Source organism: Odontomachus brunneus, unplaced genomic scaffold, assembly GCF_010583005.1.
Source record: "Odontomachus brunneus isolate Ranch 3 - 2012 unplaced genomic scaffold, Obru_v1 Obru_scaffold_203, whole genome shotgun sequence".
In the NCBI taxonomy this organism is placed as follows: Eukaryota; Metazoa; Arthropoda; class Insecta; order Hymenoptera; family Formicidae; genus Odontomachus; species Odontomachus brunneus.
This window is the reverse complement of record NW_022639653.1, coordinates 137522-151619: the sequence shown is the minus strand read 5'-3', so window position 1 is coordinate 151619 and position 14098 is coordinate 137522. Positions and strand designations below refer to the sequence as shown.

Sequence of the window (14098 nt, the reverse complement as noted above, 5' to 3'; positions counted from 1 at the left end):
ATATATAAATTCATATATAATTTTACATAATTACGCATAAATTTATATGTAATTATACATATTGTTATACATAATTGTGTATAATTATATATAATTTTATATGATTATATATAATTATACATAATTATGTATGGACAAATTTCATACAAAATTTTGCGACAATCGTTGCTACGTAACGATAACGACGTTAGAAAGTTAGAGAATAGATCTACTGGAGACGATTTCGAACTTAAAAAGCGTCGATAATGCAGTTTTCGTAGTTGAAGGACTGACGCTAGATGGCAGTAGATGTATCGATACGGCTTATCAGTGATGCCATTCGAGCATGAAAGCGGATAGTGATGACATATATCTATTGAAACCTTAGAGCATATATATATATATATATATATATATATATATATATATATATATATATATAGGGGGAATTGCGTATGCCTCCTGTAGACCAAGTGTCTCCAAGATCTGTGCGAGAGAGAAAGGTATACATTTCTATTCCTCCTCTGTGCGCATGCGCTAACATGCGTCAGTTGTTGCTGAACTACAAAATTATTGGTTTTAATATATTTTACTTGAATTCTATAAACTTTACCGAAAAATAACAAGAAATAAAAATTGTTTATTTTCTTCTCATAGAGCTCGGAGAATTTTTTCAGAATTTTATATTAACTTTTTAGTATTGCATTTTCTTGCATTTTCTTGAAGTACTAGAAAGTTAATACAAAATTCTGAAAAAATTCTCAGAGCTCTATGAGAAGAAAATAAATAACTTTTATCTCCTGTCAACTCTATAATCTAACCTAACCTGTCAACTTCAATGCATGTGCACAGAGGACGAATAGGAACGTATAGCTTTCTCTCTCGCACACATCTTGGAGACACTTTCGTGCCAGCATTCCCTTTCCATATATATATGCTCTAAGATTGAAACGATCGTATCTACCGCCTGGCAACATTGTATACGGATTGCATCGTGAATCCGTATAAAGTTAAAGGCCAAATCACTCTAACGATTGGCGATAGATGATTGACGATTGAAGATTGGAACTTGACTAATTCGAACAAAGCAAGCCAAGGCTGAAGCTTGTTGATTCGTTAAAATCTAATTTTTAATTGTCATATTTCCGTCTTTATTTCATACCTAGATATCTAAATCTGCTCGAGCAAATTTTGCCCAACACTTGACTACAAATTTTGCTGCTAAAATGTCATCAAATTGGACACAACATCTGCCAAATCAAAAGTTGCTTGCAAATTGGCGTCAAATATCGACCAAGGTTTGTGCAGCGCAGTTTGGCGCCAAACTTTGCTCCGTATTTGACGACAATTTGGCGTTAGATTTTGTCACCAAGCTTTGCTAACAAAATTCAAGCATATTGCAGACGCAGATGGCATCGGATTTGCCGTCAAGTTTTGGTCGTATTTGGTGTCAATTTGGCGACAATTTGGTACCAAATTGTTTGCTGGGATAGCGCGAAAAAAGAAAGAGATACAGCTTTTGCTTCCCGTTTCTTTGTATCTAATTTTTTCTCTCTTTGTACCTGATCTTCGCTTTAAAATATTGGATATGTTCGGTCTATTCTTTTTATATCTTTATATCCCATTAATAACCCAGTAAGCAAATTGAGCGCAAACTACGCGCAGATTGGCAGCAAATTTGATCAAAAACTCACAGCAAAACCATAGCCATCTGTGTCTACATTAGGCTACGGTTTTGGCGACAGATCTTGCTGTCGGGCAATTGGTGCCAAATTTGCAGCAAAAACCGCGCAAAGCTTGCAGCGCAGCAAGGTCTGCGCGGTTTCTGCCACCAATCTGTCGTCAAATCGCTACAAGTTCTGCATGGTTTTTTCTGCAAATCTGCAGCAATTATCCGACAACAAGCTCTGCCGCATATCTGGCGACAATTTGGCAGCAAGATTTGATATAACAGATTCTGCATCAAATTTGTTATCTTTTTGCCATCAAAAGTTGATAGCAAACTCTGCTAAAAATCTGTTCGCGCAGGTTTGGCTATCTGGGAAATTGACAGTAGACTGCGCGCAGATTGGCATCAAATCTGGTAAAAAATGCACACGAAAACTATAGCCATGTGTGTCAGCATTCAACTATGGTTTTGGCGACAGAGCTTACTGTCGGGCAATTGCTGCAGATTTGCAAAAAAAAACTGCACAGAACTTGCCGCGTGATAGGACCTACGCTGTTTCTGCTGCCAGTCTGCTATCAAATCATTACAAACTTTGCGCGATTTTTCCTACAAATCTGAAGCAATTGACCGATAGCAGACTTTGTCGTACATCTGGTGGCAGTTTAAAAACAGGATTTGATATAACAGATCCTGCATCAAATTTGTTGCCTATTTGCTAGCAATAGTTGATAACCGTCTCTACTCGAAATCTATTAGCGCAGGTTTGGCTATCTTAGGATGTTTCAGCTCGAAATCTTAAGCATACGCGTGGCTATATGCTATGCTCGATTGTGTGCGTTATCGCACACCAGAATATGTACTTTAGATTATTATATTAGGTGTACAACTTTGCCGTTTTCCTATAGATGGCTTTAGCAGTAAGTGGTGGTCGAAATAAATAGATCATAGACGTCATACAATAAACTTGGGCATCTGTCAACATAACCCCATAGAAACATTAGTCGATTTGTGTCTGCATCATAAAGTTATTCTCGATTGAAAATGTCAGTTTACGAGCTAAATTCTCGTCATTTGCGGGAGGTTTTAATTTTCTGCTTTAGTAGGAAGAAATCTGCGGCTGAGGCTTATCTAATGCTCTCAAATACTTATGGTGAGGCCGCTATTAGTGAAAGAACGTGTCGTGAGTGGTTTCAACGCTTCAAGAACGGTGATTTTGACGTCGAAGACCGGCATAGCGGTGGAAGAGAGAAGGTTTTCGAAGATGCAGAATTGGAGGCATTACTTGATCAAGACTCGTGTCAAAATCAAGAAGAATTGGCACGATCATTGGGAGTGACTCAACAAGCCATTTCAAAACGCCTCAAAGCCATGGGAATGATTCAGAAGCAAGGAAATTGGGTGCCGTACGAATTGAAGCCGAGAGATGTTGAACGACGTTTGTTTGCTTGTGAACAGCTGCTTGAAAGGCAAAGACGGAAGGGATTTCTGCATCGCATTGTGACTGGGGACGAAAAATGGGTTTATTATGATAACCCCAAGCGCAGAAAATCATGGGGAGTTCCCGGCCATGCTTCCACGTCGACGGCCAAACCGAATATTCACGGCTCCAAGGTCATGTTCTGTATTTGGTGGGACCAGCTCGGTGTAGTGTATTATGAGCTGTTAAAACCGACTGAAACAATCACAGACGATCGGTATCGAACGCAATTGATGCGTTTGAGTCGAGCATTCAAAGACAAACGGCCGCAATACAACGAGAGACACGATAAAGTGATTTCGCAGCATGACAATGCTCGATCCCATGTTGCGAAAGTGGACATACTTGGAAGACATACTTAGAAACGTTGAAATGGGAAGTCCTACCCCACCCGCCGTATTCTCCAGACGTTGCTCCTTCTGACTATCACTTGTTTCGATCAATGGCATACGGCCTGGCTGACCAGCACTTCCGGTCTTATGAAGAAGTAAAAAATTGGATCGATTCGTGGATCGTCTCAACAGATGACCAGTTTTTTCGACGCGGGATTCGTACGCTGCCCGAAAGATGGGAGAAAGTAGTGGCCAGCGATGGACAATACTTTAAATCATAAATGTATAACCAGTTTCTTACAATAAAGCCTCGAATTTCGGAAAAAAAAACGGCGGAAGCAAAGTTGTACATCTAACATTTTAAAAGAGAAAAACAAGTTAGGCAGTAATTTTATACGATACTTTTACAACATTTGTTACTCAGAAGATGATAAAAATAAAGTATCTTGCAATGCAATAAAACAAAAGTGTCATAAATGCGTTAAGTCAATCGTCCAATTGACATAACAAAGCTAATCCTCTCTTGATCCAATGGCTCACAGGACGATCCGTGTCCAGAAATATTGATAGCACATAATTTGAGGAGTGACCCGTGGTTTTCAGCACGCCGAAACGTGCCGATGTGATGTACAATGGACATTCGTATCGGTTGCCGACACGAAGAGACGCTATTTCGCATGGTTTGAACCATACGATCGGCATGGAGTCCCACAATATCTTCGGATAACTCTCGGCCAGCAACATTAACGATGTGTCCCATCGAGCTCCCGCCAAAAACATTCCATAAACGTAAGCTCCATCGACAGGTGACACGTTGGACTGATACGTCGAGAGTATCTGAAAAACGATACATTCATTAGATTAAAAGTTGGACAGCATAAAAATGTCTAAAATACATTTTAGGGATACTAAGAATCATTTAAAACAAGTAAGTTATTTTTTAAACCTAAGACATCTTTTAGACACTTATATCCCAGATAGCAAGGTGACTTCTAAAGACGTTATTAAAATATCATTCAGACATCATAGACATTTTAATAACGTCTTAATGACGTTTTTAGACGTCACCTTGCTATCTGGGATCATTTAGGAAGAATTTGTTTGTTGCTGGAAAACAAAAGTTTACGTCTAAAATTTCTTTAATGATCAAAAGAATTGCGTAGAGTTACAAAAAGCTCGTAACAAAATTGTAGAAGCGCATAATTTTGATTAAAAAATAAAATAAAAAAAAAAAATATATATAATTAGCTCAGAAATAAGCTGTTTAATTATTTATGATAAATTGATATTGATTTACTTCATAGTTGAAGGTGATTTTGTCGATTGGTATTTTGTACTTTCTGGCATAATTCTGCATGATCGCGGTTAGGAAAGCGTGCGAAAACGAGAACCCAGATATCCAGAACGTGTCCGGTTTCCCGTGGACCAGCCATTTTTGTAGGAAGTCTAGTCGCTTCAGGAAATCGTCCACAAAACTCGGCAACCGCTTCAAACTGGGATATGCGCTCGCCTTCGCCCAACTCGGCGGAATCTTTGCGCTGAGCATGCTGCTTGCTAGTTCCTACGTTCATTGCATTTATTACACTGATCTTGCTTAATGAGTCCTACTAATATTTATTAATTATAATTAGTTTTAATATATTATTTATTAGCTGTATAAAACCATTAATATTATATGGAAATTGAACTCGAATATACCTCTAACGACGGCGTCATCACTATCAGTCCCTTCACCGCTTTCTCCAACATCGACAGACTGCTTCGGATCTCCGCTAAGAGATCATTGTACCTTCCCAGTTCCTGCACCAACACTGTATTCATCGACTCCATGTACTCGATCGGGAAGCGCTTTTGCGCCTCCTCTACGTCGAAGAGTTCCGGCATTCTCTCGTAAATGTCTCGCTTCATATTCAACAGGATTTCATCTTGCTTCGTAGCGTCGCCAGTAACCACGGCGCTTCGTATTCGTACCATGGAATCGAGCAGATCAGCTGCGAGCTTGAGATTGCGAGTTATACCGGCGTTCACGTGAAGGCCGAACACCTCTGGCGATGGATTCAGCGGGATCGATCGTATCTGCCTCACGTAATCCTCGTGAGTGTGCCTGCAATTTCGTGAGATTTCTTTGTATTTATAAGCTATCGAAGCAGAATCCATCTTTTATTTTTTTAGTAACTGTATCGTTAATTATAACTCTAGAAGAATTAATAACTAATAATAAGTATAAATAATTAATAAGCATAATATATAATTTGATTAATAATTAACCAGTAAATGATTAGTTGAATGAAAATAACTGATTAATTGGTTGTTGATCAAATTGATTGCGTTTTTATTTCACGCGAGCAAGCACCTTTTCGGTACGGTGTACTCGGGACCAACGTCGGCGAACGAATAGTTCGGATCGACGATTACGTCCGGGTTATAGAAGTCCTGCAAAATAGTGTTCAGACACCTGCGATCCCGATCGTCCGTCACCCTACCGCCATAATTGCATTCGCCGGTAAGATACATGATCGCATCGAAAGGTACATTCTCGTAATTCGCGACGCACAGTTCCAATTGCATCGCGGATATTTGCAAGTCGGATTCGTTGAAGTCTAAGAGAAGGGAAGTTCGATACACACCGAGGAGCTCCCTTATAGAAATATCATACTAAGAATCATTGATAATTACTTATTATCCAGTATTTTTAATACTGAAAATAAGTAATTATCAATGATTCTTAGTATGATATTTCTATAAGGGCTTGATTGTTCTAAGAAATATTAATTACAAACCGTATCGAATATTCCAGCCTTGAGGCCCGTAATTCCGTCGCTCTTGGATCACCGCGTGGAAGAAACACAAAGCGTACAGCAGTCTGAAGAATGTCTTCTTTTTTGTCAAATCTCTCTCCAAAGCGTCTACTTCTCTCGTACCTTCCGCCATGAACGACCTGCGAATCGACGGAATTGATTAGTTTTACGAGTGCAAACGTGAGAAAAATTGAGACACAGTTTTATTTAACCAAAACAATTCCTGTCGTTTCATTTATGTTCATTCCTCTATTTTTATTTTATTATATATATATTTCCATTTATTATATTTTTTAAATTTTATTTCTGCTTTAAAGATAAAATCGCCAAACATTCTATTGTGCAAATATAACTCACTACAAATCCGTGAAACAGAAAGTGTTTCGATATTCTCGCATAATCTAATTTCCATATTTGTTACCTCATAATGTTGTTTTGCAGACCTATCGGCGGCTCGTTAGTCATCTTAACACCGTTCTGCAAAATGCTAACGGGAAACTTGTCCGATGGGTAACTAGTCAACCACAGGCGGAAGTTCTGCTCGGTGTTGACGTGATCGAGGCTCTCGTAGATCTTCTCCAGAACGGACATCCAAGAGACAGCCAAGTGACAGTTCTGCAAGCAGACCCAGGAACCATCGGACTGCGCTCGTTCAATCATTCTCTGCGCAATAGGCCCTTGACCCTGACCCAACGAGATCGATTCGAAACGGTCCATGTAGTTCTTGCTCTCCGCGAATTTCGTCAGCGCGCCCATGGGATCGGAACCGGTCGACAAGATGAAAACCAGGGGTGTCAAACAGCTCGACTCAGCGTACGACTTGGCGATGTCGAAAGGCGGAGGTACCACGAACTTCAGACCCATCCCGACTTCCACGAAGCGCTGGATCTGTGAAACAAGGACCTATAAATTTTTCCAACATTCATGATCGTCTCAATGTCACGATTAAACAATTATGTCTGTTTCAGAAAAGGAAATGCAAGAAAAGAAAAAGCAATGCAAGAAAAATTTCACGTTGCATTAATAATTTCGATTTTCGTAAGAGGAAGAGATAACCGAATAAAATTAAAAACACACACACTAAACCGTATTTAAATTTTAGAATTTAAATAAAAAAATTAAATTAAAATTAAAAACTGAAGTTGACATTAAATTGAATAAATATAATTAAAATAAATATCGGACGTTTGCTAAATAAGAATGTCTCAATGTTTAACAGTAAGAATAATTCTAATTTCATTGATTTTACTGAATATGAAATAACTTTCTCTGTAGTAATGTAATATTAAATTAATAATAATTAATGCTCAATTAACCCTTTCATGGAGGGTTGCTCGGGGAAATAATTATAGAAAAGTACGTATTCTATGGGTTTTTGGGGTCGTTGAATCCGAATGAGCTTGGATTTTTTAAATTCAAGATGGCGGACCCAATACGACGGAAAAAATGATAAATAATATAAATGTCACTTAATTTCCGTGAAATTTGAACTATGAAACTTTTTAAAAATATTTTTTTGAGAACTGAAATCGAATATTTGAAATTCAAAATGCCGACCAAGAAAAAAAATTTTTAAACTATTTGCGATGTTAAGTGCGCAACTAAGTTTCCGGGTCTCACACATGGATGGCGCTAACGACACATGTAGTCGACATACATGCCTAAAGTTGTGTTTCTTTTATAGCTTGAACATCTGTCAACAATAACCAGTCATAATACCAACACATATCGCAACGCAAAAATATTTTTTCTAACAATGAAGATGTCGAGTTTTGTGCCAAAAACAGCATTTGCGGGAAACTTTGCTTTTCTGCTTTAACTTGAAAAAAAATGTAGCTGAAGCAAAAAGTTTGCTTGAGGAGACCTACGGCGAACATGCACCATCGAAAACCACCTGTGAAGATTGGTTTAAACACTTCAGAAGTGGCGATTCGACACTAAGGACAAGGAGCTCTCCGGAAAACCAAAAACAATTGAGGACACCGATCTGCAAGCGTTATTAGATGAAGATGATACGCAAACACAAGATCAACTTGCGGAGGCATTAAACATAACTCGCTAAGGTATTTCCAAACGTTTACATGCCATGGGAAAAATTTAAAAGGAAGGAAAATGGGTGCTGCATGAGTTGACTAAGAGACAGATGGAAAATCGAAGAATCACTTCCGAAATTTTGCTTTTGCGGCATGAAAGAAAGAGTTTCTTGCATCGAATTGTTACTGGCGATGAGAAGTGGATATATTTCGAGAATCCCAAACGCAAAAAATCGTGGCTTTCACCTGGCGAAGCATCAACATCGACGGCACGACCAAATCGCTTCGGAAAGAAGACAATGCTCTGCGTTTGGTGGGACCAGAAAGGAATCGTGTACTATGAGCTGCTGAAACCAGGCGAAACTGTCAATGAGCATCGCAACCGACAACTGATCAATTTGAACCATGCATTGCTCGAAAAACGGCCAGAATGGGACACGAGACACGAACGAGTGATATTTCATCACGACAACGCTCCGTGCCATCGCACTTCCATCGTCCAGGACACCATCAAAACGCTGAAATGAGATCTGCTACCGCACCCGCCGTATTCACCAGACCTTGCCCCTTCCGGTTATTACTTGTTCCGGTCGATGGCGCATGGCTTGGCTGGACTACACTTAGCCAATTTCGAAGAAGTGCAAAATTGGTTGGATGAATGGTTTCGGTCCAAAGACGCGTCGTTTTATCGTCGCGGTATTCATGTATTGCCAGAGAGATGGTAAAAATGTGTAGCTAGCGAGGTACGATATTTTGAATAAACCATTTTTTGTATTTCTCTTGAAATTTTCCATTTTTCATTGATCAAAAAAACCCAGAAACTTAGTTACGCACCTAGTATTTCTGCATGATAAAAAATAATTGTTTCAGGATATATCATACATGAACAAAATATTAGATATTACAAAATTTATACATAACTGAGCAAATGTTGTAAATAAAATATAAATTTTTCTTGTTGTATATATTTGGATGTATAAGAGATGTAAATATAATGTAAATATTTTTTTGGTCAATAGTAGAATGTATATAGTATATAAATATATTGTAAATATCGTTTGTTCCAGTCTGCCGCTAACTAAAGTTTGTATGATATTGATGAGCTCCAAGAAGAACGAAAATGGAAATCAATCAAAATTTTCACTAATTCAGATTTAGAGAGTATGAAGTTCCGCGGAAATTGAGTCATATTTACATAATTTGGCATCTTGAAAATCGCCATATTTTATCTGCCAATTTGAATTTTACATTTTTTTACTTCAAATTTGGAAAGAGCACTCCAGAAAACCAATTTTTATGAATATGAGATCAATAGTTTCTGAAATACATGCATGAAGACCGTTTAGCATCAAAAGATGTCTCCCGTCCTGAAAGGGTTAACCGAGCTTAATGATGTAAAGACAAGACAAAACGCAAGTCGACTTTAAGTCACTCATCGTCCTTCTACGCGTCAGGAGTAATCTTCGGGAGAACTGTTCTTGATTATATCGCGCCGCGATATTATCGGCCACGGTACCTTTATCGGCACGATATCCGGCCTTATCACTTTCGCGACGATCAACTTCTGGAAAGGCGTCAACTTCGTTTCCCAAGGTTTTGGTAGAGGCGCGTCCACTGGGTCCAAAAGATCGTAGAACTCTTTCCATGATGGTAGATTGTCTCGGAAACTTCGCATGAAGTCGGCAAACACCGGCGTAGCACTGGCAATCCTCGATATCTCGCCCCAGGATTTTTCGGGGAGCCAGTCGATGGCGGGATTCTTCACGGTCGGTTCGCCCAGAGCGAAGCCGCCGATAATGAGAAACGACATCTCATCCTCGGTGATCTCGCCCGACGCCAACAGGATCGTTGTGTACAGAATGAATGAGTACAGAATCTGTTGAATAACGAAGGCTGTATTGCATAAAATATCTTAGTTATAAGAATGTTATTCTTAATATTTATGTAATCACTCTTATAGTGATTAAAAGATATTAAAACTTATTTGACCAAAAAATTAAAGAAGTATCACGTCCATATTACGCTATATCCCGGATATATTTTTCTCTTTTTGATAAGAAATAAACGAGAAAAGAAAATGGATCTTCCCATTTCCATCAGAAAAGCTGGATTTTTTCTTCTCGACTTCAACGTGAACGTGAGGGCACGTGACACAAGTAACTGTTACCTTGTCTTTTTCGAACAGTGACCTGCACACATTCTGATAGAGATTGTAGGTGAACGTGCTGCGCAGGAAGCCAAGTCGTCGCTCAAGATCCTTACTCTTGCTGGCGGTCTCAATCGAGCCGATGTACAGGTTGATAAACCACGTCAACGAATACTGATACATCGGATCGATGTTGGGCAGATCGGTGATGGTGTAGTAGAGCGCCGCGCTGTACTTGGCGATTGGCCGGTAATTCTGACGAAACACGTCGATCTGCATCGCCGTCTTCTTCGCCGCCGCCTGCTTCTTCTCGATGTCACTCGACAGGATCTTCGACGAGTCTAAGATCTCGATAGCTTCCTCGTCCTCGAGGATATTGACACCGGCGACCGACAGAATCCGCAGGATGTTATCTTCCACCTCCTTTAAAGCTTTCACGTTCAGAGCGTTCTGCACGATTAAGTACTCGCGCTTCTCCTGCAGATCCGGTCGCTCCTTCGCGACTACTATGCCCAGCAGCTGATCGTCCAGCGCCTCCAGAGTCAAGGCGCTACTAATCAGCGTCACTTTATTGAATATCTCCGGCGAGTAGTGCGGATTGCGCAGCTTGGTCGTCATGTATAGACGGAAGCGCGGATTGTAATCGATGTTCTTCTCGCCGAGAGTGATGTACCAGAAGGCGCCGGATTTGTATATCCGTCGCGTCAATATTGGGTCCAGAGCGACGTCCAGCTCCTCCATGATGTTCTCAATTAACACTGGTTTACCTGAGTAAGAGAGTCGTCGAAATAATTAACTTTCCAGGTAACACGAATGTCCAAAAAATGTCTAAGGTTCGTATTAATAGTATAGTTCGTATCACTTGTGACCAATGAGAGATACTCAGATTTTCATTTTCAGAGTTAGATCCAAGTTCTTTAAATTGAATTGTCATATATGTAATATTTAGATCTATAACCACGATTAACTGAAAGAACTTTCATCTAACTGAAAAAACGATTAACCGAACAAAATTTCATCTATCTCTGAATTTAATATCTGTGCATCTCACTTGAAACGAATTTCAAGTAATATTAATATATATTTTAAAATTATCGAAGAGATATAAAAAAAAACAGAACACATCTTTTAAATTCTTTTAGATATTTGTGTTGTCTGTAATACATAAGAGTACAAAATTTGTTGGTTACAAATACAATATAACAAACTCCTTTGACGTTAAATAATAAACCAAATAATAAACTAAATTTTTGTGAACTTTTTACAAAATGTTATTGGAATAATTACTAATGTGTAACTTAGACTAATAAAGAAACACACAAGTCTTAATGTGTGAAAACGCGAATTGACGAAACTATAATATTAATTATGAATCTAAAAGTCTCAGTTTCTCGTTTAATTAGAATAATTCAATAATAACGTTATATACAATACCGTGTTCGATCGAGTGCTCTATAACGTTCATGTAATCACGATCAGTCAGCTTGACGACTTGGAGGTCGTTCACCTTCTCCATGTTGCGAATCCACTTGTTCGTCTGACCCTGTGGATCGATGAACAGGCTCCAGCGCTTTGAGTTGTCCATTATTATGGCGTTCTCGATCGAGAAGGAGTCACGGGGCAGACCGAACATGTTCCACGAATTGATCTTCACCTCCGTGCCCAAAATCGCGACAAAGTTGTACTCTTGCGAGCAAGGTATCATGGACTTTGTCACGTACTCCGTCCATTTCTCAAGGCTCTCGGCACGAAAGCTAGCAGTGTAAGGTCCCAGATAGGCGATCACGCCACAAGATATCAAGATATCGCCGGGTAACGCCTTGTAGGCCACCCACAGCTTCTCGGCCACTGTGGTCCAGCGATCTTTTTCTCCTCCTAGGCCGCTGATCAGCTTCTCTGCGCGAATCAACTTGTTTCTGCAGCTCGTTACCTGCACCATGGGCGAAGGTTACCATGAACATCGTGACATATTAAACTAGTGCTCGGAATCACTTACATTTTTAACTTTCGAGATCTACGCTCACTTTCTTCCCAGCTTTGAGAGTGGCTATCGCATAGAGGACTAATTTTAAAAATTAGGATTCCTCTTACGAAGTTAATGGTTCTATTAAACACGAGGCTTGACGGATAAGCAGGAGAGACGAAACAAAAGGAAAAAAATAGGTGTAGAAAATAGCGCTTCGAAAATCAACAATATACCGGATGCTTATAGACAAAAAATTGGTTGAATTAACGTGATAATAACACAATTAAATGCGCAATTAAATTAAATTGGTTGAAGAAAGAATTGCTGATTCTTAAAAATCGGATTTAGTTTATAAGAATCAAGAATTCTATTTCCTTCAATAAAAACGCATTTAGTTATGTCATTATCATACTAATTCAATCAGTCTTTTATTTTTATGTGTTAAATGTAAAAAATGTAAAAATAGTTTAATAGCTAAATAATTTTTAAAGTAAGAGAAACCACGTGATCGTAAAATTCTACCGACCTCATCCTCCAGACGAATCTTTCGCGTTAGTGTTTCTCGCAGTTTTTCGCGCAGCACCTCCAGCTTCTTGTTCAACTCGGCCAACGTCTGCCGTCTCTCCTCCAAAAACGCAAGAGTGTTCTTCAGATCGCGTTCCGAAGCAGCGAGCTTAGTCTTCTTCGGTGCGACTATTTTTGCAACGCCGTCGTACAAGACCATCGCACGCACCCACTTGCAGAGACCTTCGGCGGCTGAAGAGGCGCGCGCTACCACCTTTGGATCGAAATTCTTGTCCGTCATATATGTTCTCTTGATTTCCTGACGAAAGGCAATATCTCTTTAGTCTGTGGATTCTTTTAAAATTATTCGATCGCAAGAGCACAGATGTGAATTTGAGTAAGGTAAAAATTTACACATTTATATTTGTAAAAAGGACCCCGCACAAACCCTATAGAAAATGGTTTTCGATCAAATTGGCTGAAATTTCACTATGTTATAGTTTTCGCCATGCTGATAAAAAGTTATCATTGCACCAAGTCCCAAAAGTCAATATTTCTCAAGATATAAAGGGTCAAAGTAGTGAAATATGGTCATCCGCAGTAGTAAGATGTATGTTATAAGTATAAGTGATACATTGATTTTTATTTATTCACGAAATAAATAAAAATCGATTTTTACATATATATATATATATATGTAATAAATATTTAGTTCCGCAATATATATGTATATGTATATACAGGGTGGGGCAAAAGTATCGGACCGGTGAAATATCTCGAAAAATATAAGTTTTACAAAAAACTGTTTCAGATCTTAAAAAGATCTATTGTATTTACTGATTTTAGCAGATTGATCTTGGGTGGCGTTGCCAAGGTCAAAAATCAGTTATTTTCACGGCTACTCACAATCAGTTGTTTTCACAGCTACTCACAATCAGTTGTTTTCATAGCTATTCAAAATCAGTTGTTTTCATGGCTATTCACAATCAGTTGTTTTCACGGCTACTCAAAATCAAAACTGATTGTGAGTAGCCGTGAAAATAACTGATTTTTTACCTTGGCAACGCCACCCAAGATCAATCTGCTAAAATCAGTAAATACAATAGATCTTTTTAAGATCTGAAACAGTTTTTTGTAAAACTTATATTTTTCGAGATATTTCACCGGTCCGATACTTTTGCCCCAGCCTGTACC

At 38.9% G+C, this 14098-nt stretch overlaps 1 protein-coding gene across 1 annotated transcript in view; it reads right to left on the bottom strand.

Annotated features, from left to right (window-relative positions):
* Positions 1–3772: 3772 nt before the first annotated feature.
* The window catches only part of LOC116852144 (dynein heavy chain 12, axonemal), a 38283-nt gene continuing 27957 nt past the window's right edge, over positions 3773–14098 (bottom strand). Inside the window, exons 22-31 of the mRNA XM_032832197.1 lie at positions 12927–13223; positions 11869–12364; positions 10456–11201; positions 9805–10164; positions 6677–7143; positions 6238–6395; positions 5811–6057; positions 5156–5561; positions 4755–5018; positions 3773–4294 (exon numbers count right to left, since the gene is read on the bottom strand). Of these exons, the coding sequence (XP_032688088.1) occupies positions 3944–4294; positions 4755–5018; positions 5156–5561; positions 5811–6057; positions 6238–6395; positions 6677–7143; positions 9805–10164; positions 10456–11201; positions 11869–12364; positions 12927–13223 (3792 nt within the window). The 3' untranslated portion in view covers positions 3773–3943. The remainder of the gene's footprint in view (positions 4295–4754; positions 5019–5155; positions 5562–5810; positions 6058–6237; positions 6396–6676; positions 7144–9804; positions 10165–10455; positions 11202–11868; positions 12365–12926; positions 13224–14098) is intronic.